At 38.6% G+C, this 26,377-nt stretch overlaps 1 protein-coding gene across 4 annotated transcripts in view; it reads left to right on the top strand.

Annotated features, from left to right (window-relative positions):
• Nucleotides 1-26,377, top strand: part of BTBD9 (BTB domain containing 9) — a 290,378-nt gene that overhangs the window by 154,251 nt on the left and 109,750 nt on the right. For all 4 annotated transcript variants that reach the window (XM_067564762.1, XM_067564764.1, XM_067564763.1 and 1 more), the window contains one exon: nt 19,268-19,377. In XM_067564762.1, the coding sequence (XP_067420863.1) occupies nt 19,268-19,377 (110 nt within the window). The remainder of the gene's footprint in view (nt 1-19,267; nt 19,378-26,377) is intronic.

The following is a 26,377-nucleotide window of genomic DNA, read 5'->3' as shown; positions in this document are numbered from 1 at the left end:
GAGTTGCCAAGAAAAAGAAGCTTGTGATCGTGAATGACATTGTTTCCTTTTCTAGTAAGAAATAAACACAGAATGACCTTTTAATGCCCTTGTCTGCTGGGCGGTACATGATATAAGCAGAAGAGCATCTCTGAGTCAGGAGCAGCTTTGTAAGATAAGGAATGTAATGATCAGAATGTGAATGCTACTTGTTTCTAAATAGTTATAAGGTATATGAGCTAGGTAGGACTGGTAGTGGCATTCTTCCATAAATTGTCCCACACATGGAAAAGGAAACCCAAAATTGACTTGGACCTATTTTGTATATGTATCAAATTTATTTTTCTTTGGCATTGACCCACTTTGTCAAAGGCAAACAGAACTGTATCTGCTCTCTGTGCACTAGATAGTAAGTTAGAAAGGGATACTGCTGCAAGATATTTCTCATTCATTCCTTCTCCACTTTTTAGATAGTTTTCTTGTTCACTGTTCTTAGGAGCTTAGAATTTATGCCTAAACAGTACCAGTGTTTGTCTCCATTTTACTACTGCTGTTACAACTCTAAGGATTAAAGGGGATCTACAATAAGTACATTTTTGTGCTTTGGCACGCATGTCCCAAGTACTGTTCTGAGGCAGCTGACTGAGCTGTGGCATTAGGAGTCCTCCAGGATATCCACAGCTGAATGAATCTATGGTGTACTTAGCAGCTGCTGTTATGTGAACCAAATGTGGCAATTGTAAATGAAAGCAGCAGAAGTAAGATGCAGTACAAATGTTTAGAAAAATACCAGAAGTATTTGTATCTGCAGTAAAGTGTGCAAGTCACTGTAGTTGCATGTGAAGTTAGAGAATTGTTTTGGGTGAGGGGTAAAGGTTGAGGAGATTGTCTTTCTACAGATGATTTGTAAATCAGTCCAGGTAGTTCATTCGGTTGTTTATGGATATATATTCTACCAAGTGGGCAGCAGAACTTGTTTTTTTCCTGCAATTAAAGTAAATAACTTATTTATTGTATTCACATTAACATGAAACAAATTTTGTATTAAAATAAGGACAGTTTTAACAGTAGACCTCCATGGCATTGCTGTCATGGGAATTGGTGAGCAAAATGGAACATGACCAATTGTGACTAGAGCAGTCTGCAAAAAATATAAGCAAAACCTTTATAATTTATAAGTAGCTGGAAGTAATCCATTATTCTCAAACAGAATCAAAGCACAAAATTAAATGTTTAGTCAAATTGCAAAGATTTGATGGTTCAGTACAGTTCCCTTCACTATGGAAACATCTTGTAAACACCAAAGTGATAAAGGTTTCCTTTTATAAAAAGAGTATTTTTTCTTTGTGTTTGGGTGTTGGTGTCTGGGGATGGGGGTTGGGATTAGGGTGTCAGTTGACGGGAGGTCTAGTATAGCCCTTGAATTGTGGTTCTTTTCCCTTTAACCCACAGGAAGATTTATAGAAATTATGTGCTGTATGAAACTGCTGCATTTATGACAGGAAGGTGCACAGTTTCTAATTTCACTGGGAAAACTGCCTGTAGTGTTTTTAGTGTCTGTACTCCCAGTTTGTGTCTCATTACTCTGAAAGAGAGAGATGTAATTAAAATTCACAGTTTGGCTCCAGGTTTTTGGCTGCACACTTCATTCTTTACCATTCCTGTCTCACAGACCAAATCAGTTATGTCCAAGTTTACATGACTCTCTAACACACAAGCACATAGTATAAGGATTTTTTCCCCCTCTAGTTGATAATCAGACCTTTTAAAGGAATTTACAATTCAGGGTGCACAGGTTACTCTATGCAAGGATTTTGTATACAAAGAGACAAACTTTTTAACCAGTGATACACATCAAGCATGGGGAATGGCAGAAGAATGAGTTTGTATGGATTCAGATGATAATTAATACACTTTATGTTGATTTAAGCAGCATAAAAGATGCCTATTCCAGACTTCAAGCACTGTGCCATCAACTAAAAATATAGTCTTTGTGTTTTTTATAGTTCAAAACTCTATAACAAATGCAAACATATGTCTGATAAGCTGGGGGAAGGCTACCCATTTTAAAGCTGAATCTATTTGTTGTTGTGAATACTTAAGTTGGTGAAAGTGTAATTTTAAAAAATGCCAAAAATCACAACCAAATATTGAACTTTTTACATTTTACTTTTAGTCTTCAAAATAGATAAGATTGTTTCAAATATATTTTGAACAATAAAAAATATTTAGTTTGTTACCACTTGGGTGGATTTGTTGTCCAAAGCACAGAATGGATTCAGGGCAGGAAGCCGTTACTGGTCCCCAACACTCTCACCCTGCTTATTTATTACATTTGGTTCTCAAGCTCCAGACAGAAAACAACCAAGATAAACAAAGGAGAAAATAAATGAAACACTTAGGATTTATTTTAAGTTAAGAAAAAAATCAACTTTCTTTCCAAGACAGTGTATTTGAATGTTAGGTCGTTAAGCTGTGTACTTATATATATCACATACAAAAAAAACCTATATTAAAAGAACTTTAAGATTGCAAAGTCAAGCTCTCAAAAGTTAGTAAATGCCAAACTTAAGGCTGCCTGTGCAACCTTAATTGGGCCGTTTTGTGCAAATTAATTTTGATACTGTCTATAATTATATAATAACATTTTTATTTCTGCAGGACCCCTTGTCTCATTCATTGCACAGGATGGACTATGCTCACATGATTGATAGCCATTCAGTATATCTTTTTATCCACGTCATTCAATGTGTTGGCCCCAAGCCTTATTTTTCCAAACACTATCCAATCCCTGCACTGAATGCAACATTATTATTTTCCTCATGAACTTTTCTGTGATGTTCTCAACATAGTATCTAAATGCTTCTCAAACATTAATGAATTTATCTTCATAACACACCTGGAAGGGGGAGTATATTTTACCCTTTTTTGGCAGAATGGAGGGAACTGAGGCACATTGAGTTTAAAGCTAAAATTGTCAAAAGTGACCACTAATTTTGAGTGCCCAACTTGAGACAGACACCTAGGCCTGATTTTTCAGAGTACTTAGCATTTTTATAGCCTTTTATATGTTAAAAGCATAGCACTAATTGTCTTCAGGTGCAGTTGTGAGCTCTCAGCACTTGTGCAAATTTGGCTCCAGGTGTCTGAAGCTGAGCATGCAGAAAATAAGGGACACAGAACTAGAGGACCCCAGTAAAAAGTTTGATTTAAACAACTTTCCCAGCATCACACAGGAACCTGTGGTAGAAGCAACGATAAAAACCAGTTTTCCAGAATGGCATTCAAATGCCTTAACCACAAGACCAGGCTTTCCATTTCTAAAGTTCCTTGCCCCATTAACAACACCTTTCCAATTTACTAGAACAAGTGAGGTAGGGGTCCTCCAGACAACAGCCTCCTTCATGACACAACCCTGATTTCATTCCCTGAGCAGCATCCATTCTGTGCACTGAATGAAGCAGGAATTCGGTGGAAAAAATAATATATGATCATATAATTTAAGATTGTATCATAATGCATACTCACCACGGCAAGTGGATAAATTAGGTTGTATGGGCAACCTTAATTTTTCCATTTCTTAACCTGAATGCTTGACTTTGCAACCCTATTTTTCATTATTTTCTTTTAACATAGGAAATTATACAAAAACTTCTAGATTAAAAAAAAACTAACACCAAACTGACCCTTTCTCTGAAATTCTATTATGGGGAGCCATATTGACTCCCACATCGATTATCAGCATGGTTGGAGCCTTTAGATCTGCAATACAAACCCCTAGCACTTGAGCTAATGGAGTTTCTGGTAGCAGGTTGCCATCCTCTATGTAGACCAACCACTAGTGGGAGATAAGACACAATTTTCCAGTGGGTTTCACAGCTATGTGCTGACAGCAGAAGATTATTGAGACTAAGGCTATGTCTATACTGGTGAGGGAAGTCGACTTACTTTAAGATGACTTTCAGCAGCTGATATTTAGAAATCGCAGCAGCGTGTATATACGACGCTGTTTGCGCAGGTCTCCTGCGTTTACACTGACCAGCCTTAATTCGAATTGCAAAGCAGTGCAATGTGGGTAGCTATCCCACAGTGCAACTAGCCATGGTGGCTGTTGGGATGAGTGTCGTCCCATGATGCAACGCTGCTTCCCCCACCCTTCTTCCCCCCCAAACAAAGAAGAAAAGTATTTCCGCACCGTTTTTTTACTCCCTGCGATCGCCATTGCTGCAGAGACATGGAGCCAGCTCAATTCTGCACTATTATTGTGAATGTGACAAATACATCGCGGACTCTGTCCTGCCTCCGCTCCTCCTGAAGCTCCACAAGCCGCTGGAGCATCTCTGCCTGGTCCTGCATGGTTCGCAGCATTTCCTGCATGGTACTGTGATCAGGCTCCATCATTTCTCGGTGAGTCTCCCTGTCCATGTCCGTATTCTGGGACAAGGTCAGCCTCTGTGCTCTTTGCTCTGTCTCTGCGGCAGCTGAGGTGCTCATGAGCTCGCCAAACATTTCATCTCTTCGGTTTTTTTTTTTTCCCCTCTTTCTAATCTGAACTAGTCTTTCCGCAGTATTTCTTGAGGGTCAGTCCAATGCCGAGGTGTCTACAGAATGAAAGAAAAATAACAAGGTAGCCACTGTTAGGGTAGTGAAGAAAATGATACAACTGTAACAATGTAGACAATGATCTCCATGATACAATGTAGACAATGATCTCCATGATACAAGGTAGAAAATGATCTCCATGATACTAGGTAGAAAATGATCCCCATGCAATGCACAGGGCAAACACAGAGCCTCATTCTATTCCTGACATCCTAGAAGGGTCTGCTTGCTGTGCCATTACAGAGAGGATCTGAGGACCGCGTGGTGGTGGTGGGCGGGGAGGGGGCGTGGGAAACTCTGCTGGTCTTTTAAACTTCTTTTACAGAGAGGAACTGCGGAGAGTGTGGGGGGGAAGTCTATGCTTAAAACACAGATTTGCTGGATGCAGCGGGGTACCAGCAGTGTTCCACCGTGATGCAGGGTCCCTTAAGATGATAAACGTAGCATTTCTCATCACATAAATCAACTGCTCTTGTGTCTCTTCTCTAGCATGCTCTGAGGTATCTTTCCATAAATGTCCAGATTCCTTTTGCTGGCTCTGAGCTGAGCCAGAACAGATTCCTCGCCCCACAGCCCGATGAGATCTAAGACCTCTGGTCAACTCCATGCTGGAGCGCGTTTGGGCTTTGCAGTAGCCATGCAGAGAACAGTGACAAAGCTCTCTCCACGCTGGCAGCACAGGAAATGAAAATTCAAAACTTCCCGGGGCTTGAGAGGAGAGGACTTTTCCTGGTAGTGTGACCACTGAGCAGCACAGCGCGACTCCAAAACGGTCAAAACGTGGCATTGTGGGATACATTCCGGAGGTCAATAAATTCGATTTAAGTGACGTTGTGTCTACACTGACACTAAATCAATTTAACAAATTCTGTTTAGGCGCTACACCACTTGCAGAGGTGGTCTTATTAAGTTGATTTTCCAAGCACCTTAATTCGAATTAACAGTGGTGCCAGTGCAGACACGGGTGTAAGTAGGTCGACGTAAGTGACTTTGTCGACCTAAGTCGCCAGTGTAGACCAGGCCTCAGAAATTCTCTATTTAGTTCCAGGTTCTGGAGGGGAGTGTTCTCTCTAGTGGTTATAGACCCTTCTGACCCTGTCCTCCAAGCCTATCTCTGATCTCTTTCAAGCACCAAAGACTAATTAGGAGGAGCTTTTAGGTTGACCAGCTGGCACTCATCCCAGGACCTTACTTTGGCCTATGTTGCTTGATGAAAGAAATGTAACACAGTATCTCTGATAAATTTTATTAAAACACATAAAAATTAAATAAAGAAAACTTATCACCAAAGCTAAACTACTATTCATACTATTAAACTAAAGTAATCATAAAGCAATACAACTATTAAATCAAGGTCCAGTCAGCAAATTACTCTCAATATTGGATTGGGATAATCCTCTAATTATTTTACTATTTTTAAAAAAGCAATCCCAGTTCTTATAAATTCCAAGAAGGTGGTTGTTTGTTTCTTTATGAATCCCAACTAAAGAATTTTACCAAAGACAATTAGATCTATTACTTGAAGCTGGTCATGTACCTTAATAGTGAAAACAAATGATCAACTAATGTCTAAACCATAATCTCAGAGCCAACTATAAACCTTCTTTCTTAGATTTCAATTCCGATGTAGTGGGTAACCCTTTCTTCCCATTCCAGCAGATATATAATATAGACTTCAACAGAACACTCCTGACAAGCAGAAGTTTAACAGATTTTATTTACCAAAAATTAGATGACAATCTCAAGCTTCTTAGGCTTTTAAACATAAAACTCAGAACACAATCCAATGAGTAATTTTATGAGACAATATGTATGGCTGTTCACAGCTGAGGAACTTTTCTTTCAGGTGTCTGCCCCTTCTGAGCTTTATGGGTGCACATACACTCAGGCATACACATAGCCACACTTTCACTTTCATACCCTAAAATTAAAGAGAATAAAAAATCTGGGACATCTCCCAGCTAATCAAAACACAACAAAAAAAATAGAAAAAGAAAAAATAAGATACTTAAGATACCCTTGTCAAGCTGTCTGATGTAGCTCATGAATGTGAGTTACAGCCTCAAGGCAGACTGCCAAGAAGTAGGGCACAAAACCCAAATTGATTGTGAGTTCTATACTTAGATTTCACCAAAAAAGTAATGTGTGAACTCCTCAGGCACTATAGCAGCCTAACTACGGAGTCTCAGTCCCCTTGGGTACTCTGATCTATCTTACACCCAGGTAAACATAGACACACACACACACACAAATGAGTTACATCTTCAGTTCCAAAAGATAATAGAAACTGCTGCAATATACTAACTTTCTATGTCCTCTAGAGCTAACCCAGCCAAGCAGCTTGGGGATCCCTTGCTTATGCTTAGAAATATTGCCCTCTCTAAATTCCAAACAGCATAGTGATAGTTTCTTCTCCTCAGGGATTTTTATTCCCTTCCCCCAGAATTCAAATTGGTGGGACAAGTGTTTGCGTCCATCTCCTCTTCATGGCTGTGTGTGGGGGACAATCAACAAATTTTTCCTTTGATGTTTCACAATGGCTCATTTGGTTTCAGTGGTTCTTCTTATGTGCAGAATCAGCATTTTACCTTCATTAATGCTTCTTTCCTGTTTGGTGAGTTAGACAGTTACAGAGATTTACAATGCAAATACTCAACATAACTTTTATAAGATAGGATACAGATGTTATAAGTGATATGAGCATCATACAAGCATTTTATCAAATCTAAACACTAACCAGATTTTTATAATCTTAACATCTGTTTTAACAACACTAACACACAGGTGAGCCAGAGTGGTTTCCAGCTATGCATTTGTCAGTGTTCAGTGAGGCCCAGGGGCCTTGGCATGAGCTGGCACCTGATCTGTCAGCATCACTATCTTATTTTAAGGGGTTTGCAAACTCTTCAGCTCTCAGTCTTCAGAATTCTTGTAGAATAAGAGCTGAAATTGCAGACAAGGAGCTGGACATGATGTTTTGCTGACATCGCACTTCCTCACTAGTGGGTTTCCGTCATGCGTAGGGAGAGCCTGGTCAAAGTCTAGTGTAGCTTGTTTGTTGATATTTGTGGCTTCTTTTCCACAAAGTGGACAGCCTTAGAGATTATAGAAGGTCAGTCTTCCCTCACTGGCCCAAAAGGCGAGGCTTCTTGGCATTCTTACCCTTAATCCTTATAGTTTGCAAACTTTATTGACTTTGTCACCCAGCACTTCCCTCCAAGGTTTTCAGACAGATCAGGTGTGAGACCTACCTTGAAACTAGTAAAAATGTAACTGTTTAAATGGTAATCAGCTGTTTAAACATTTTAAACAGTTGATTACCATTTAAAATTGGGGGGGAGGGGAGAAGCAGCTGGGCTCAGTTCCCCGCAGAGCAGCTGGACAGCTCTTGCTGGCAGGGAGGCTCGTAGCCCAGCGTTGGGTGAGATAGCCTGTAGCTGGGCTCAGCTCCCCACAAGTGGTGGCGAGGCACAGAGCCCAGAAATGGGGGGGAGGGTAGCCCACAGCTGGGCTCGGCTCCCCATGCGGGGGGGCGGCGGTGGTGGTGTGGGGAGGAGCTGCAGCTGGGCAGCTCTCACGTGGCCGTGTGAAGCACAGCTCCCCCCCATGCGTTTAACCATTTAAACATTCTATTTTTAAAATGTTCAAACGGATTTTTAATTAAACTAATTTTTACATTCCTACTGGAAACCATACAGCTTGGTCCAGTCAGGTTTGAATTAGGTCATCCTTAGGTACCATCAACTTGAAAAAGTCCTACTTTAATTAGCAGTTCAAAATATTCAGATTTGCATACCAGAGATACTGATATCTGTGACCTCCTAAAAATATGAAAAATCCATATACATCAAACCAGTTTTGAAGAAGCTAGCATGGTCTTATTGGGGTGAAAGGTTTTAAGATGATATTATATCACCGGTTTATGAAATGTTCAATATTAAAATCCTACAAAATAGCTAATTGGAAAAACCCTAGCACATCCAGTCACTCAATATCCATTCATCAGTAAAATTAAAAATAAGTTCTAACTTATATCAGTGTCATCACCTTCAGTTTCTTATTCTTGAAAACAAATCAATTAGAGTAACCTTCCTAGTTATCAAAGGTTCACAGTCAAGTTAAAAAGGCGTATCAAGTGTGGTCCTGCAGGGATCAGTTCGGAGTCTAGTTCTGTTCAATATCATCATCAGATATTTAGATAATGGCATAGAGAGTACACTTATAAAGTTTACGGATGATACCAAGCTGGGAGGGATTGTAAATTCTTTGGAGGATAGGATTAAAATTCAAAATGATCTGGACAAAATGGAGAAATGTCTGAAATAAATAGGATGAAATTCAATTAGGACATATGCCAAATGTTCCATCTTAAGTGGAGTAATCAGTTGCACACATACAAAATGGGAAATGATTGCCTAGGAAAGAGTACTGCAGAAAGGGACCTGGGGGTCATAGTGGATCACAAGCTTAATATGAGTCAGTAATGTAATGCTATTGCAGAAAAAGCAAACATGGTTCTGGGATGTAGTAGCAGGAATTTTGTAAGCAAGACACCAGAAATAATTCTTCTGCTCTCCTCCACGCTGATTAGGTCTCAACTGGAGTATTATGTCCAGTTCTGGGAGCCACATTTCAGGAAAGATGTGGACAAATTGGAGAAATTCCAGAGAAGAGCAACAAAAATGATTAAAGGTCTAGAAAACATGACCTATGAGGGAAGATTGAAAAAACTGAGTTTGTTTAGACTGGAAAAGGGAAGATTGAGGGGGGACATGATAACAGTTTTCAAGTACATGGAAGGTTGTTACAAGGAGGAAGGAGAACAATTGTTCTCTTTAACCTCTGAGAATAGGACAAGAAGCAATGGGCTTAAATTGCAGCAAGGGTGGCTTAAGTTGGATATCAGGAAAAACTTCCTAACTCTCAGGGTAGTTAAGCTCTGGAATAAACTGATTTTTAAGAGCAGATTAGATAAACATCTGACAGGGGTGGTCTAGATAATGCTTGGTCCTGCCATTAGTTCAAGGGACTGGATTAGATGACCTTGTGAAGTTCCTTCCAGTCCTATGATTCTATATGTCACAATTTCAGTCCTGAAGATGTGTGACATAAGCAATCAAGATGTGACAAATTATCAAAATTTGGAACTTCTGTGTTTTCTTGCATTGCAGCATAATTTACTGATGATAATGTTTTTAACTATAAAATGTGATTTAAATAAATTTTAGAGAATTTAACTTCTCTTAAAATGGAAATCTTTGTGAAACTTTAACTATAGTTGCACTACTGCATCATCATTAATACATTTCTGAGCTCTCTCTCTCCAGTGTTTATGTGATTGTTTATAATTACTTACATGAAAGCAAACTTCTTCAGTGTAACTGGTTGACCAGTGTTCATATGAGGCTTTTGAACCAATCTCCTTATTGAATATAGCTGTGTATTGCTGGTATTTATCATTCAGACATAGTTAGTTTGTCCATTACCAAGATGTACCAGACATTCTGAATCCATTCTGCTTCGCTTAGAGGGAGATCATGTTTCCAGTCTCAGGCAATGACATTTTTTTGCAGTTTGAATCAGATGAAAAATAGACTTTAATTTATACCCCTGAGCTGAAAATATGATTTAAAAAATCAGGGTGCCAGAATAAATTGTTAAAGATGTGCATTTAATGATTTTATATCTAGAATAAATTTTTACCACATGGAAGAATGCAAGATTAGGGCAGAAAATAGTGTTGCTTATTAACCTAATGAGAAATCCAAGGGAAACAAAATACACAGTATTTATTATGAGAAGGTCTTGGTACTTATATTGTTAATTCCCTATTATGGTAATACTACAGTAAGTATCTTTTGTGGTAATAGTATTTAAATAATCTAAGTATGAAGATTAACATAGAAATATATAACCATTAGCTGATGGAATAGGTTTTTATTATAGATTATCACAAATGTGAAATACTCTTGGCTATTATTCAAGATAAAAGACACATTCTTTGGTGTGTAATTATAACATATGTTCCTTTTCCTTTTTGAATGAGAACACTGCCAACCTATTTATTGTATGTTATATAGAATATTCTTGGATCATATTAAAGCAGCTGCTGCTATCTCAAACTGTTTAAAGTTGGTGGCATGATTCTGTATGAGGTTCTCTTGCTTACTTGGTTGATATTTTAAAAAAGGGCAAGAAAATTTCTGTTTTTCCCTTTCTTCACCAGGTTTGACTAATGGCATCACTTGGTAAATATTATACAGCCCAAAATTAAAGCAGAATAAGGATTTTCATGCTTATGTGAAGCAGCATCTAATGTTAGTGTAATCTTTTTCTTTTATTTTAGTTTATTTTTTCTTCCTTTCCCAAATTTCTTAAACCAAAAGAGCAGAATCTGTGGTTTCTGATTATTCCCATTAGTAATGCTCTGTTGATTAGCCTAGAGAAGTTTCTGTATGAGCAACAGTTCTTGCCTGTTTCCACATTATTCTCACAGATAAAGTTGGATTAGCTGCAACATACCAATCTCCATTTGCCTGAGAGACAAGAGTTTCAAGTCACTCTCTAGACCTAGATCTTCAGCTTGCTAGTGTGCTGCATTACTCCCCCACCATGAGCTGAATGGAAAATGTGACAATTTTGAATTGCATTTTAGTAGGTACAGTTATTTTCACTTCAGGATTGCATGTTATAAGATGACCTTGCTGAGACAAAGTGTTTGATTAAATAGTGCACTGCAACTGCATTGAAGCCATACTACTGCTGAACTCTAGGTTTAATGCTCAGTGAATACAGATCACTTAAATTATTGTAGGCAGTCATTTTCATGAGTTGCTGTCCTCATACAGCCTGTGGAAGGATGTGTCAGTGTTTGTGATTTGGGAGAGAGACTGATTTTCAGCACTATACAAAAAAGCTTAGTAATTCCCAAAAGAGAGGCTCAAGCTAATATGTAGAAACGTGACAGCCTCCAGAGCTAAACATTCCTCCAGAGTACAGGGGAGCTTACTACTGAGTGCAGAGCAGGGCAGTCACACTTTTAGTTCCATGTTCACTTTAATTATGACCTTTGCATTAGGGCTTGAATGTTGGGCTCACAAAGGGATGCCTCTCTAGATGACGCATCCCAGTGCTTAGATCAGAGGGTCTTAAACTTTTCAGGTACCTGTACCAGATTGACTTCTCCCAGTGACTTCTGCCTTCCATTCACTTGTGTACAATCTGAACTGTAATGAAGTATGAGCTGCTCCAAACCCCAGTCTCTCATCCCACATAACCAGAGCTCCATTTATTTGTTGGCGCTTAAACTAATGAATGGAGGAGGCAGGCACTAGTGGTACAAAAGAGCACACCAAAGGTAGAGGCTTTTTGTTAAGGTAAGGAAGGGGCCATCTATACTATGGCTGTTGGAAGTAAAAGTACATGTATCTCTGAATGATTGACCACCGATTTAGATACTCCAACTTCCTCTTTGCTCTGCCTCTCATAATTTAAAATAGCTTGAAAGTCTCAAGTACTTTCCAGCCTTTTCCTGTTTGTCTACTCTGAAGTATATTCCTGTCCTAATCTTCATTTGTGCCTGGAACCCACTTGTTGTGTAGTATTGGTTAAAGGAGAGAAAGATAAAAATGGAATTGTAGATAGCTTGATAAGGATTTATGCCTTTAGTTAATTCATTTGGATCAGAGATGGTCAGTTTGTTGCATATGTACCTTCCCTATCCTTGTTTAAGTTTAATTATCTTCCATCTGGCTAAGCTGTTGCAGAGGACCTTAGAGATACCAAGGAACATCCATTCTATTTTTCCTGCATTGTCCCTCTACAGACTTGATGAAGTCAGTTGTCTGCAGTGCCCTTATTATCAGTTTAAATCTCAGCCTCCGGTGTATTTGAGAAATGACATTGAAAGAGGAAAAGAAACAAGTAAAATCCCCAGCTTTCATTCAAAAATAATTGTCTAGAAAGTGTTGTATCTATTGTCATTGTTCCTGTGCCATGACCTAGAACAGAAAGCTTTGAACAAATTCATTCTTTTTACTGTAAATTGTATAATAAAAATAAATGCAGACCATTCTGTTGATTACTGTGAGTTACCTGGGGGTTTATTTTAGGGATAAATGGATAATGAGACTTAGGTTTTGATTCAGGCCTGGGATCTGGCATTAATTTTGTATCCCAGGTGCTTAGCTATAAATACTGACTATATTTTAGTGTGGTTGCTATTGTTCTTTTATGGAGATGATTTTTCCTGTGACACCTCCTGCTGGACAATTTTAAAAACATTCTTTCCCTTTGCTCAGTTCAACTTGTAAAGGGTTGTTGATTTATTTTTAAGGTGGAAGTTATTTTAAAGTACGTCATACATTTTTTAAATTTTACATTTAATTTTCTGAGATTACAGTGAGTGCTGTTAAAGGTGAATAATTAAGTGTGTACCAGTGTAGACATTATATTCACAAATTAGGTGAGAGTAATGGTGTATTTGGCCATATGATTATGCATTTAAGATAATATACTTTAATATCTTACATTTATATATCTCCTTTCATCCTGAAATATTCTTAGATGCTTTCCAAATTCTATATAATATATTGTACATGTTCTGGAAGCACTGATTATGATTCCATAGATAAGTTTGAGTTATATTTTGCATTTAAAGCAAGGATTCAACTTCTTTATGTATGAAAAATGTGACATATATATATATAGGATGTATTTTCCATACATAAACACTGTTTCATACTGAAATAAAAATTCTCCAAACTTTCCACTTAGTTAAAATTAATTGCAATCCTGTGCATACACTATATTTGAAGAAATTTAGATGTAATTAAGCTATATTATTGATGATTTTTATCTAATTGCTCTTACGTAAGCAACAGGAAGGATAAGGTGAACAGCTTAAGTAATTTTTATGTGCGGTCTTTGTGACATCAGAGTTAGCTCAACCAATCACCATCTTTCCTCTTCAGCTAATTTGCACACAGTAGTGCTCTTGGTTGTAATCAGTAAGTGGTCTGAGGGAGATTGGACAGATGTGAAGAGTTCTCGCTTGTAAATTACTTGGCCCAATTGTCATTGCTTTTTAAAGATTCCTTCACCACGTGGGCATTGATGCAGGGAGGTTTCCTATGGCCCTGCTGGCTTGGCTCCACTGCCAGCAAAAGTGAGACGGGAGAGCAGAGGACCCCTTAAAGCACAGAGACATTGGAACCCAGGGATGAGGCACCCAGCAGCCTTCCTTTCACACAGCATGGGTGTGGTAACATAGCCCTCTAAAACATTTAGTCAGTTGCAAATTAAGAGCCAGATTCACAAGTAGATTTCAGTAGCATTGTGTCTCTCTAGAGATGCAAAGCAGCTGTAAACCCAGCTTAATTAGTTTGGTTGCTTTGCAGTGCCTCTGGTATATCAATGAATTTGTCCTTTGAAAGTTAAAATTTTAAAAAATGATTCAAGGTTGTTGTTATGTATTATCAAGCTATTAGAAATATTATACAGAAACATTCTCTTTGGGTTTCTTATTTAGTGTTCATGTATGAAACTTTTAATAACTTTTTAAAAAATAAGGGAAAGTCAGGCAAAACTGTGATAAAATGGAGTTGTGTGAAAGTATATGCAGGAAACTTAATGGTGAAAAAATATTAGAGATGTTGCAATTATCCCAAAACCAGGTATTTCAATCCCAGAAAATTCAGAGCTAAGATTACACTTAAAAGAAATCAAGACATGTTAAGGTACAGAAAAGCAGAGTTCAGGCATCCAAATAGCCTTAACTTTGCCCTGTAAATATATCAGGAGGTAAAAAATATTTGTGGGGAGGAGAGGGACGGGGAAATGATCTCTAAATACCAGTTTAATCTGGAACCAAAAACTAAAATGTTCATTTCATGGCATCACTAGGGGGCAGTAAAGGTAGTTTGGGTGCCACAACTCTGCCTTTCTATACCTTTTAACATGTTTCAATGTCTTTTAAATGCAACTGTATCTCTGAATTTCCTGGGGTACTAGTACTTGGTTTTGGGATAATAGCAACATTCCTATAATGTATTTTACTTTTAAGTTACTATTATGTACCCTCAACATTACCTCCATTTCAGCATAGTTCTGTCTTAGAATATATGTACACAGGATATACATAATCACTTGAGCTGCTTTTGGTGTAGAATGCAATGACTTGCACACCATCAGTACGGAAGTCTATAGGACAGGAAGTGAAGAAAAATACCATATCTAGTTGAAACTGTTGGGGGAATTTAAGGAGGCAAAATTTAATTACCTCTGCTGGAATTTGATCAGGATACATAAGTTAACACCCTTGCTCTTTGAAACTTTCCTACAACATTGTTTTTTACAGTTCATATTAAAGAGAGTAACCATTGTGCTAATAGCCATACTGGGAGGGGGGAGTTGCTCAGTACTGACTCAGAAGGAAGAATATTGTCTACTAAATCAACTGTTCCATTTCCTGCAACCTGGATTTTTCTTTGGAAGCATCCCATCCAAATGTTGATCTCATTCCTGTTAGCTGGTAAAGAACTGGTACAATCACAGCAAAGCATGATATGTCTGTTATTGCTAACTCCAAAAGTGAAAAAATCATGAGTCAGACCCTGCAAAAAATCAGATCATGAGATTGAAATAATAATAATTGAATAATGGTTTTGGCCTGCCTAATTTTTTAACTCCCCCTGCCCACTCCCAATATCTGTCAGACAATTTAGAATGTTGCCAGATGTTGCAAATTTATAGTGAATTATGCAATGTTGATCCCCACTGCAGGAGCTTTTACAAAGACTCAGCTAAAATTAGGGCCCAACTCACTAGGTCCTGTACAAGCACTTAATGAAGCATTTACAATTTAGTCCTAAGTGTAGTGGTGAGTTTGTGATGTGGGAGCTGGAATTTAAACCCACCAACAACGAGAGTCTGTAGGACCTTAAAGACTAACAAATTTCTGCAGGCATAAGCTTTCGTGGGCTGCAACCCACTTCATCAGATGCAACCCACGAAAGCTTATGCCTGTGGAAATATGTTAGGTGCTACAGGACTCTCCTTGTTTTTCCTGTATACAGACTAACACAGCTACCCCTCTGAAACTTTTCACCTTGGAATTTCAGTGTTTATTCTAAATTTTAAAAACAGTGAAAGTAAATAACCTAAAACAAAGGGCAGTGGGAAGGAAAGGGAAAGGTATGTCTGATACACACAAAGGTCAGGAGTGGGGATTACTGGTAATGTAGTGGTTGGGTGGTCTCAGCTTTTGGCAATGGGATCCCTGCCCTTCTTGCTGCGCCACTACACAGAGGAAGCAAAGGGGTTCATGCTGAAGGGCTGTGAGCATTGACCCCCTGCCGCAGCTCATAGGATGCAGTCTTTGGCTCCCCATTCATGGAGCCCCACTGGCTTCCTCAGTGCACGTGCACAGAGGAGGGTAAATGACAGTTGATAGCTGCTGCACCTGCACCATTGGAGAGCAAGAAAGGTAGAGAGCCTGGTCCTGGCAGCTGAGACCATCCACAAAGAGCCCTGTTTGCTTTTTGTGCCAGACAGTATCCACTCTTGACCTGAGCCCTTCAATGTGGGCCCGGGAAGAGGACAAGGCCATGCTGAAGGGCTGGGGTTAGCAGGGTGCTCAGTCGATGGGTGGAGGGTCAGTACTCCTGGGGTGCAGCCTTCTGTTCCCCTCCTGATTCTGGTCCTTCAGCGTAGCGCTGTGTGTTTCCTTTGCATAAATATTTCTGGGTCCCAAATTTGCGTGAAAATTGGTAAAACCCAAATATTGGCTTTTTCAAATCACAGACATTTTTTTGAGAAAATCGGTAAATACCAAAAGTGAAGGGCTTTGTTCATTAGAGATATCCAATGCCCCATAAGTTCTAATGTTGTACTTTAGACAGTGATGCTTGCCTTCTGAAAGATAGGTTTATTATAAGTTCTGAATTTTTTGGAGTTTACACAGGCAGGTTCTTTCCCTCTCTGGACTCACCAGTAAAATCTCTTGCCCCTACTTCTCAATCTGAAGGACACTTTACAGTGGAATACCTCACGCTGTTCTTAAGGGACAGATACAAACACTAGAAATGTAACAATAATACAATGATTAACACAACACCCAAATTCACCTCTAAATACAATGTTTTGCAATATAAAATCATGCCAATAGGTGCTCTAGGGTTGTTTCACTAACTTTTACACATATAGGTGTATATGTTTTCACTCCATATGGGCCATAAGCAGGATTTGAATCCACAACCTTCAGATTCACAGCACTGATCTTTCCTACTGTACTTTAGGAGTACAGGAGTGGAGGAAAAGAGCATGCTGTTATTCTTTATATGAACCAACCTACACCGGAAGACAACACACACTTTGCAAGCATTTTTGAGACAGCAGTAGAATTCTGGGCATCAGTATTTTGGTTTCTGTTTCTGGCTCTGGGAGCAGTGTGATCTGTGAGTTATAGTCAGGAAAGACAAATGTAACAATGCCTCTGTTTGGTGACACAGAGCCACGCTATCTTAGTATAGTTTACTAAGCACCTGATTTTACACATTTCTTCTGAAATGCTGTGTGGCAAAGTGGATGATATTTGGCTCTGTTATATTAGACTGCTGGGTTCTATTTTCAGCTGTGCCTGAAACAACCTTGTGTGAGCTCTCAGTTATCTGTATGTGAAATGGGTGAATGATAGTTCCTCCCCCCCCAACATAGTGGCATGAAGACTTGTTTCATTAGAAGGATTGTGAAGGGTTCAGAAATATTAATAGCATTCAAAGAGCTGGGACTAGAAATTTGGTCTCTAGCCCTGGATATAGTACACCTTCCCTCTATGAAGGAGTTTCATTTCGTTTCCCTCAAAAATCATAAGAATGCTTGAGCTTTTTGTGTCATCACAGGACTGCCAGCAGCAAGGGCCAAAGTTGTGCTACTCACAAGAGTTAACGTTGTATGTCTTGTATCATGTCTAGGGTAGGTGCAGGCGTACGGCTCCCTGTTGGAGAAAGTTCATAAATTCAATATGCTTTAGCACCTCATATAAGTTGGCCAAAAAGTGTATTTACTGATAACTTTGAACATAAGTGAACACTTTGAAACAGTCAGCAGATAAATAAATGTATTTGCTGGTTCTTAAAGATAGACTAAGATTCTGTCTGCAACATAAAATCAACAACGTTAGCAAATTTATTTTAAAAGTTGATCCGCTTACATAGTCTTGCCACCTTTGTGAATGGAGTAAAAGTTTCTTAAAACACTTATTTAAAACCATTTTTAAAGAGTTCTACTCTGCTTACGCTAATGAAAAATACATATTAGTTAAAACAGTTATCAATACTGGTTTTTAAGAGTTGTTCTCCTAACACAATCATTTTAGAATGTAAATGGGGCATAAATAAAACTAGAAGGGAAAATAGCTCCCAGTACAAAACGCTTTCTTAGTTCAAGGCTAAAAAAATCATCATTTACTTTTTCTAGTTAACTTGGAGTGATGAAAAATTTGAGCCACGATTGCTGTATTAGCAAACAGCCATTAGGTTAGAACTAAAATTATATTAGATAAATGAAAGGTTATTTTACACAGCAGAGGGAAAGATATTGCTAAAGTCATATAGATTCTGCTTTCTTTTAATTGAAATCTGTTCATTTAATATGCACCTTCCTTCAGTGTGGATAATTCATAATTGGAGAAATACTATAATCTATTCAAGTCATTTTCCTGGTTGGTTTTTTAGATCCACCAAGACAGTGTATAGTATCCCACTTGGGATTTTCCAAATCTCATAATAGTGACTTCAGCTCTTCATTAACCTTTGAACTGTCAGATCCCTTTGGAAAATGAGGGGAGCAGATTGATTCAAGGTTAATACTTGTTTGTAAAAGGTGAAGTCTCCAAGGTAATGCAAAGGGTGAATAGGCCACTTTGTTCAAGAGCCCCTCCATGTGACTTTGCATTAGCGTTCAGAAGTGCAAGCTATACAGACAAGAATGAAAACCAGATGTAGGTTTGTCTAACAAAGCCTGACTGCTCAGATAACTTTTCTGTAATTAATAAAAGTACAGCAACAAAGAAGTTGGTGTCTGATGTGTAAAAAGTTAATTTACCAATCTGGAATTAGAAGCAGCATTATAATAAAAGAGAATTTATGGCATCTGTAGGGAAGCAACATTGATTTCTTGAGTCTGTCTCTAGCATATGAAATCTTTCATTGTGGTAGAAAGTAGTTGATAGTGAGATATATATAGATAGATAGATAGATATAGATATAGAAAGAAAGAAAGAAAGAAAGAAGTCTCCATAGCTATTAGTAGAACCAGGAAGCTATTTGTAGTTCCCAGATGTGGTTGTATTATAGACAAACAGTTGTATTAACAGCCAGTGTTTGAGCTGGATGATGTCTCATTTTGATTTTCTTGGTAAATCTAATCCAAATCTTTTAAAATTCTGATAACTTTCACAGCTCTTCAATTTGCTATAATTCTCCTAAGATGTGTTGGAGCCAGTACTTCTGAGTAGGTGCAATATCTGTAGTCAAATCTATAATCTTCTTTACAATTCTCTGGTTCTTGTGGCTGTGCAAAATACGTTGCTAGAGAAAGAGCACTGGCAGGATCCTAGTGAATCATTGGTAACTTTGGAAGGGGGTCTTCATTGTCTTTAACTTGTTTTTCTTCTCTTTTCTCGTAGGTATATCAGAATAGTTGGTACCCACAACACGGTGAACAAAGTTTTCCATATTGTGGCATTTGAATGCATGTTTACCAACAAAACCTTCACTCTTGAGAAAGGTCTAATAGGTAAGAAATACAACTGTTTTTTAATTCTGTAGTTATCTCTACTGTATATAAATTATTAAAGACGCTTTTGTTCTCAGTCATTTCAGGTTTATTGCCTGAACTCATCTTGTCCTTGCAAGCCTAGAAGCAAAACGCATTTGTTTGTAAGAATTTTCCTGTGCTGGCTTCCACTGTACGTGAGCTAAATGACTTTAAGGTTGTGTTGGCATTACATAGCCTATGGTGACATAGCAATGCCTTCATACCCCCTAGTGTAGACACAGCATACATTGACAGAAGGAGTTTTTCTGCTAATGTAGGAGCACCACCTCTGCAAACAACATTGTCTTTGTGGACAGAAGCACTTTCCTGGCTGCATCTACATGGGGCTTTTGTCGGCATAATTATGTCAGTCAGGGGTTGTAGTGTTACCTCTGCCCAGCATAGCTATGCTCTCATAAATTTTCAGTACCAGCCAAGCCTAAAAGACTTACTGTGACTATCTGCTGGAGGTCCCAGCATTGTGAGTTACTATATTATCCCTCTCAGCCCTAGCAAGTGAGAGTTTTGCTACAGCTAAGCTGTGTGACAACTCCCTGATGCACCAGCTTATCTGCCCTACCAGCAAATTCTTCAGGATTCTGCCAGTCCAAACCTTGCCTTGCAGGTAACAAACAATGAGCTTCAACTCCTGAGTTCTTCAGAGATGTCTCCCTGCAATGTCCAGCCCAGTCACTGAACACTTACAGAAATTAAAGTTCGTTGCTCCCTTAAAGAGGCAATATACTGTGGCTTATTAATTTAACTGGGGGGTTGACAAATGCTCTTATTTTAATCACACACTGAATTGGTTTATAGTAAAAGTAAAACAAGTTTATGTTAACAAAAGGATATAAGATAAATGATACTTAGTATCAGGGATAAAAATAGAAAGGGTTATAAGCAAACAAAAGTAAAAATACTCCTCTACCACTAAACTTAATTTAAGCACGTTACAATCTTTGCCTAAGCAGGTTTCTCACCTAAAACTCAGTTCCCAGAGACTTCAACACCTTGCACTGACATTCTGTGATTTCAAGAGTTTCTTTAATCCCCTAAGTGATAGATACCAAAATGGCTTCTGTTTCCGCTTATATCTTCCAAAGTTCATTGACCCTGTTACAAGAGATAGGAGGGCTACCTGCTGTTTTTCCTTTCCTGTTGACTTCCCATCCCCCGGTTGATTTGTATGTAAATGGGACTTCCATTGTTTTGATTCCATAATGCTTAATTTACTTTGGAGACAGGAAGATAGCTTCCTTCCCTCCTGTCTGGGAGAAAACTTGTTTCTCCCCATGTTTGGTCATGGACTTTAAAGCATAAATCAGCTAGTGTCTTTAATATCATTAAATGTATGCATTAACACTATATGAGGAATTAATCTCTAATGTGTCACAGGCTTTCATAAAAGATCTTACTCAATACACTTTTATAATACAGTAATGTTGTATACAATCAATTGATTCAATTACTTGTATTGCATACAATCAGTTGATTCAAGTATTTATCATTTGCGTTTCAGAACTTTTGTCTTTATAGCTCAGTAAACCTTTGAAATTTATATTTCTGAAATGAATCCCCGGATGAAGTTTCTCTCTCTTGATGGGATGTAGATGTCATACTGTCTTCTCCCCTGCTTGTTAGCTTGATAGCTTTGTTTACCTTATATATAAATGTACTTCCATTGTGTCTGGCTGAGGACCAGGCTAGACAGACAAGCAAATACCCATTCCTTTTTTTAAAGGCAAACTGCTTATGCATTGCTTGCCAAACACATTTTAAGAACATAATTTTATCACATATTTATAACTCTTTGTACGCACCCCATACATATATCACGCAAGAATATTAATGATCAGTGAGTTATTAGTTTTCCAATGATATATTACATGCTATCTTCACTGTATATATCATGACAACACTATGTTAAGTGTAGTGAGTATGTCAGGCTTGACATAGAGTAATGAATCACCAGTAGGCCTGTGTGTCACACTTACTGTGCTCAATGACTAGAGTTACTGTTACAAAATAAAGTTTTATAAAGATTATTTGAGACTTCCTGAAGCTGCTGTGTGACAACATTTGAACAAATTTCCTGTACTCTCTATCCCAGACAGGAAGTATTGCTTCTTTCAGAATATTTCAGTGCTTCTTGGGATAGTAAGACCCAGAATTCAGAGGAGGCCTTTCAGGGTTCACAGAATTTTTAAATTTTATGCATGCAGCAGTGAAGGTGGAGGAACAACAGTCTTCAAAAAAGGGGGAAAAATTCTAGTGGGACATTTCTCTCCAAAGTTTGTCATGTAAAACACCAAGTTTTGACTGTGGAGAACTAGTCTCTGCGTCTTTCAGTCCTCTATTTACCCAAGTACTGTGAAGAAACAAGGGAATTTCACAATAACTCTTCAACATCTCACAAGATTTACCACAATATCTCTCTAAAATGTCCTTTTAGGCTTATAATATGTGATAAGTATAAGTAAGTATGTGAGAAGGCAGCCCCCTCGGCTCCCGAGGAGCCCTCTTGCAGCAGGCCAGAGCACAAGTATGCCTGCCTCAGTCTCCCCTTGGTCAAGTCATCATAAGAGCACAGTCTCTCTCACTGTCCAGTTCAGAGCCCCATCTCTGGGCACATTTTATTCATATATACCTGCAATAATCCATAGAATCCTCATGCTAAAACCATTCTGTCAATTCCCACAGTAAAACGTAGAAAGGTATAGCAACTTTTCATTCCCCTTTCCAGAGAGATTACTGGTAGGTCACTCACTTGTGGCCTCCACTAGTCTCTGGCCTTCAGCTCTTTCCAGTTTCCTGTCACTGGCTCTCAAGCTCAGGAAGGCTAGCCCCTCCATTTGTCTCCTAGCCAATTCCTCCCTATTCCCAGGTAGTGCCTGCAGAGACTTCCTGTATCTCCCTTTCCTTGCTCCTCCCAGGCAGCTCTCACCTGCCTCTTTCTGTGTTCCCTCTGCTCAGGCCCAGATGGCTTGACTTAATTAAACCCAATTGGGCAGCAGGTTATCAGTCACAGGTCCCCTGGACACCCCGTCTCTCTGCCCGTCATGCTATGACAAAGATACATGAAAGTTCAGGCTAAGTCTTTTTAAATTTTATTTGACATGGTCCAAGAGTGTGCAACACGCCTCATAATACTGATAAAAAGACCTTATCTGTGCCCTGAGGAATTATAAAATAATATCATAGCTGTTGTCAGCAAAGTAGGGTAATAAGGCAGTACAGGGAGGAATTGCATTGACAGAAAAAGTGCAATATCAGTAACAGTATGCAATTACTCAATAGAGGATAGTATACAGCATGATGGAGTAAATACTTTAAAGATAAATAAATAAATAATGTCTTAGCTAATTTAAGGTGCTAAATCTTATGTTAACTCATGCAAAGCCATGATATTACAGAGCGCAAATCAGTAACAGTACATACGTTTTATAGTATTAACAGAGCTGGCATTTTAAGAATTACTTAGGGTGGTGTTTTGGGTTTTTTACTCTAAGATTTAGGCCACATGTTAAAATGTTTGATTTCAGTTATGAGGTGAGAGCTATATTATTTAAAGGCTACTTTGTCAGACCAATAATTAAGAGAATGAATGTGTGTGTGTATACGTGTGTGCTTAAATCCTAGTTCACTTGTCTTTCAAATAGTCTCTCTCTGACACTTGGTCTGGTTTTAGCAGAGTTCTGGTGCGACATGTTGCTGTTTTCTTTGTCTGTTTTAGGAGTTGCATGTCAGTGGATGCCTGATAAAAGCAGTTGCATTTCAGTTTCAATCTCAGTTTCAAAGGTGGAGACTCTTGGTTTTGCTCATTCTCTATTGCTCAAGGTTATAAAGACTTAAATATCTTTTTTATAGCAATATTAAATGGTAAATTCCCCTGTTAAAGTCACAGTGAGATTATGCCAAAGAATAACAGTATATTGAAAGCATGCCATTATCTGTGATACAATTAGCATATAAATGACAGAATTCTGCCTGGAAATTATTTGAATTATAGCCTGATGATAACAGAAATAGCTAGCCTGATCTTTATTGACTTTGTTTTCCATGTTACTGTTATAATACAAAACTGAAAGTGCAATAAATTGAAGTGTAAATGTTTATGTTGACCATAGGAAGCCCTAAGATTTGTTCTAATGTTTTGCAAACTTCCTTGGAACCCCTTAGGATTGTTGAAATGCATTATATTACAAAAAATGTAAGATGTTAAGGTTTCAATCAGAAATATTTAAATCATATTTGCATACTTTCACTTCTAAGCTTTTTTGGAACAGCAGGGACATGCCCCCACTGTCTAACTTTAGTTGCGTGTTTGATACAAGTTATTTGGAAGATTTAGTCAGAGCTGTGTGTCTTAATGTCATTTGATGTTTTTATTTGTGCATCTTATTAATAATTCAGTTCAACACAGAGCTCTAGATTTATAGATTAATGGCTAGATTTTCTGTAAAATCTCAGTCAGAAGGCTCTGCAGATGATACATCTCCCCTGCATTCATTTGAGACAGGCTTAGACTCCAGCTTCTTTATACTCCTCCAGTCATGTTTCCTCTGCTTCTCATTCCAGAAATTACAGTTCAGATTTTATGAAGTTTTTGTATTGTGCTGTCCAGTCCTTTGAAATGAATCAGAGGAAGAGGAAACTGGGTAGCTCCCTGTACCACTACAGCTGCCACATTCCGCCTGTGCCTGGGAACAGCCCATGAATCATCGCAGATTTAAAAGCCCATCTCTGGTCATGCCCATGATCTCCCAAGCACAGAAGGGTTTGGGGCACAATGCTCAGAGGTTGCCTAGGGGATCAGGCCCCATTCAATATCTGGGCAAAGGAAGAAGTGGTGGTTTCCACTATATAACCATTAACCCAGTAGTTAGAACACTCACTTAGGATGTGGGAAACCCAGATTCAATTCCTCTCTCTGCTTGAGGTGAAGGGAAATGGTTTGAACAGGTGTCTCTCACATGCCTCTGAAGAGTGATCTTACCATTGAGTTATGGGATATTTTGATATGGGTCCTTCTCATGTTCAAACTGTTCCTCTTTTGATAAATGCTTAAAGAATGATTGGAGCAGAGGAACTGGACCTTGGGTCTCACACCTCTCAGGTGGGTGCCCTAATCACCAGGCTATAAAGCCATTCTCTTTCTCCCTCTGACCCAATGATTATTTAGGTATTTATCCACAGTGCAACAGCTTCAACAGATTGAGAAACACCCTCATCAGACTATTTCATATGTCGGGGGTTAGAAGACTCATCCGAGAGATGGGAGATGCTTGTTCAAATCCTTTCCCCTCCTCTCTTCCTATCAAGCAGAGGGAGTGGAAATTGAACCAGATTCTCTCGCATTTCAAGTGAGTTCTCTAACCACTGGACTAGATGTTATAAGGAGGTCGCCACTGCTGCTGCTTCCAGTGTTTTATGTGAAGTTAGCCATGTGTCTAACTCATTCTCACCAGAAACTGCTTAGGTGCCTAAGCTGCCAGACTCCAGAAGAAGGATTCCCAGTTGTGGATTGCTAGCAAGATAGGCATCTTCCTGCAGCCTGAAGTTAGGTGCCTAACTCTGTGAGAGGTAAAAGGCTTAGGACACACCTCTCTTGTTGGCATCTCCCATTGGCTATTTTAGACATCTTCCTGCCAGGCATGCTGGCTTTTGTTCATTGCATTCTTAGGCACTAATCTCCCCCTGTTCATTGTATAAGAGCCTAGGCATCTAACTCAGGCTCTGTAGATCTCTGTGTTGTTTCAGTGATTTTCCAGTGACTGACAAACAGTTAGTGTGTGGTAATTTGGGATGTAAATATAAAGCACATTAGCCTGCTGCTCACTAACTGTCCATGTAGATCAAGCTACCATGGACTACAAGTTTCCCTAATGCACACTGACCTACTCCTGTTTCAATGGGGAGTGGCTCAAAATGCACTAAAGAATTTTAGGGCAAGGTAGCAGAGTCCACATGGACAATTAGTATGTGGCAGGCTAGTGCACTGTGAATTTACAACCCAGCTTGCTGTGCACTGTTTATTTAGACTAGCTCTTAGATACAGTTACTGCACTGACTGTGTAGACAACACCGCAGCCATTAAATACTACACAAGAGATTACAATGCAGTCATTATAAGAGCCTGTTTGATTAAGAAAATGAATGTTGGCTAGTCCATCAGGGGGACACAGCCTTTTTAGGAAGAGCTATATGACCTTTAACAACTTCCTGGACAGTCACCAGAAATGATACAGAAGGGACCTCTTATTTAAAGCATCAATCAAAGGAATAACAAAAAATTGGGTCAGTGAGAGACTTTTTTGGGGATCTCATGCAACTGCATATAGGCTACATTATTTAATTTCTTTATTGGACGTATTCAATTGGATCAGGAAGCTATCCTTACAGGGAGGATCATTTGTCAGACATATTATTTTCAAGTGTGTAGCGGTTATATAATGGCCATTACTGTAAAGTGGAGATTAGGAGCCTGGCAAACAAGTAATAAAAGTGAAGTGTCATTTCATGCAGTAGATTGATAATAGCAATTTTATGTTATTGTGTTTTACATACAACATTTTCATGTCAAAACCATTAGCTCCCAACGTATGACATTTAAAAGTTAATGTGAGGAGAGAGATGTAAAATAGGTACTGTAAGCAATACCCAAAAATCTTTATGGCTGTTGGCTAGCAATTTTAAGGGACGGCTAGATGGAATTGCTCCTTCTAGCACTACTTGTTTTAGTGCCAGTTTACAATTCATTGTCCTGATAAACAAGTTAAGTGATAGAAATGAATGAGATCTTGTGAAATTGTTCCCTGATGCAGATGTGTGGGTTGAGGTTTAATTTTCTTTATGGCACATTGTTAGTCTGTAAATGTATATATTTGTTAAACAGCCCTACATGCAGAAGGTATTAGATGTATCATTCTGTATAGAATTGACATAAATATTTTGCTTAATAAGGACATAAAATTTAAAA

The sequence above is a fragment of the Emydura macquarii genome, unplaced genomic scaffold (genome assembly GCF_026122565.2).
Source record: "Emydura macquarii macquarii isolate MOO-44397 ecotype Brisbane River unplaced genomic scaffold, CSIRO-AGI_Emac_v2 contig_2676, whole genome shotgun sequence".
Taxonomy (NCBI): domain Eukaryota; kingdom Metazoa; phylum Chordata; order Testudines; family Chelidae; genus Emydura; species Emydura macquarii.
Note: the sequence above shows the minus strand (reverse complement) of the source record. Positions and strands in the feature narration are given on the sequence as shown.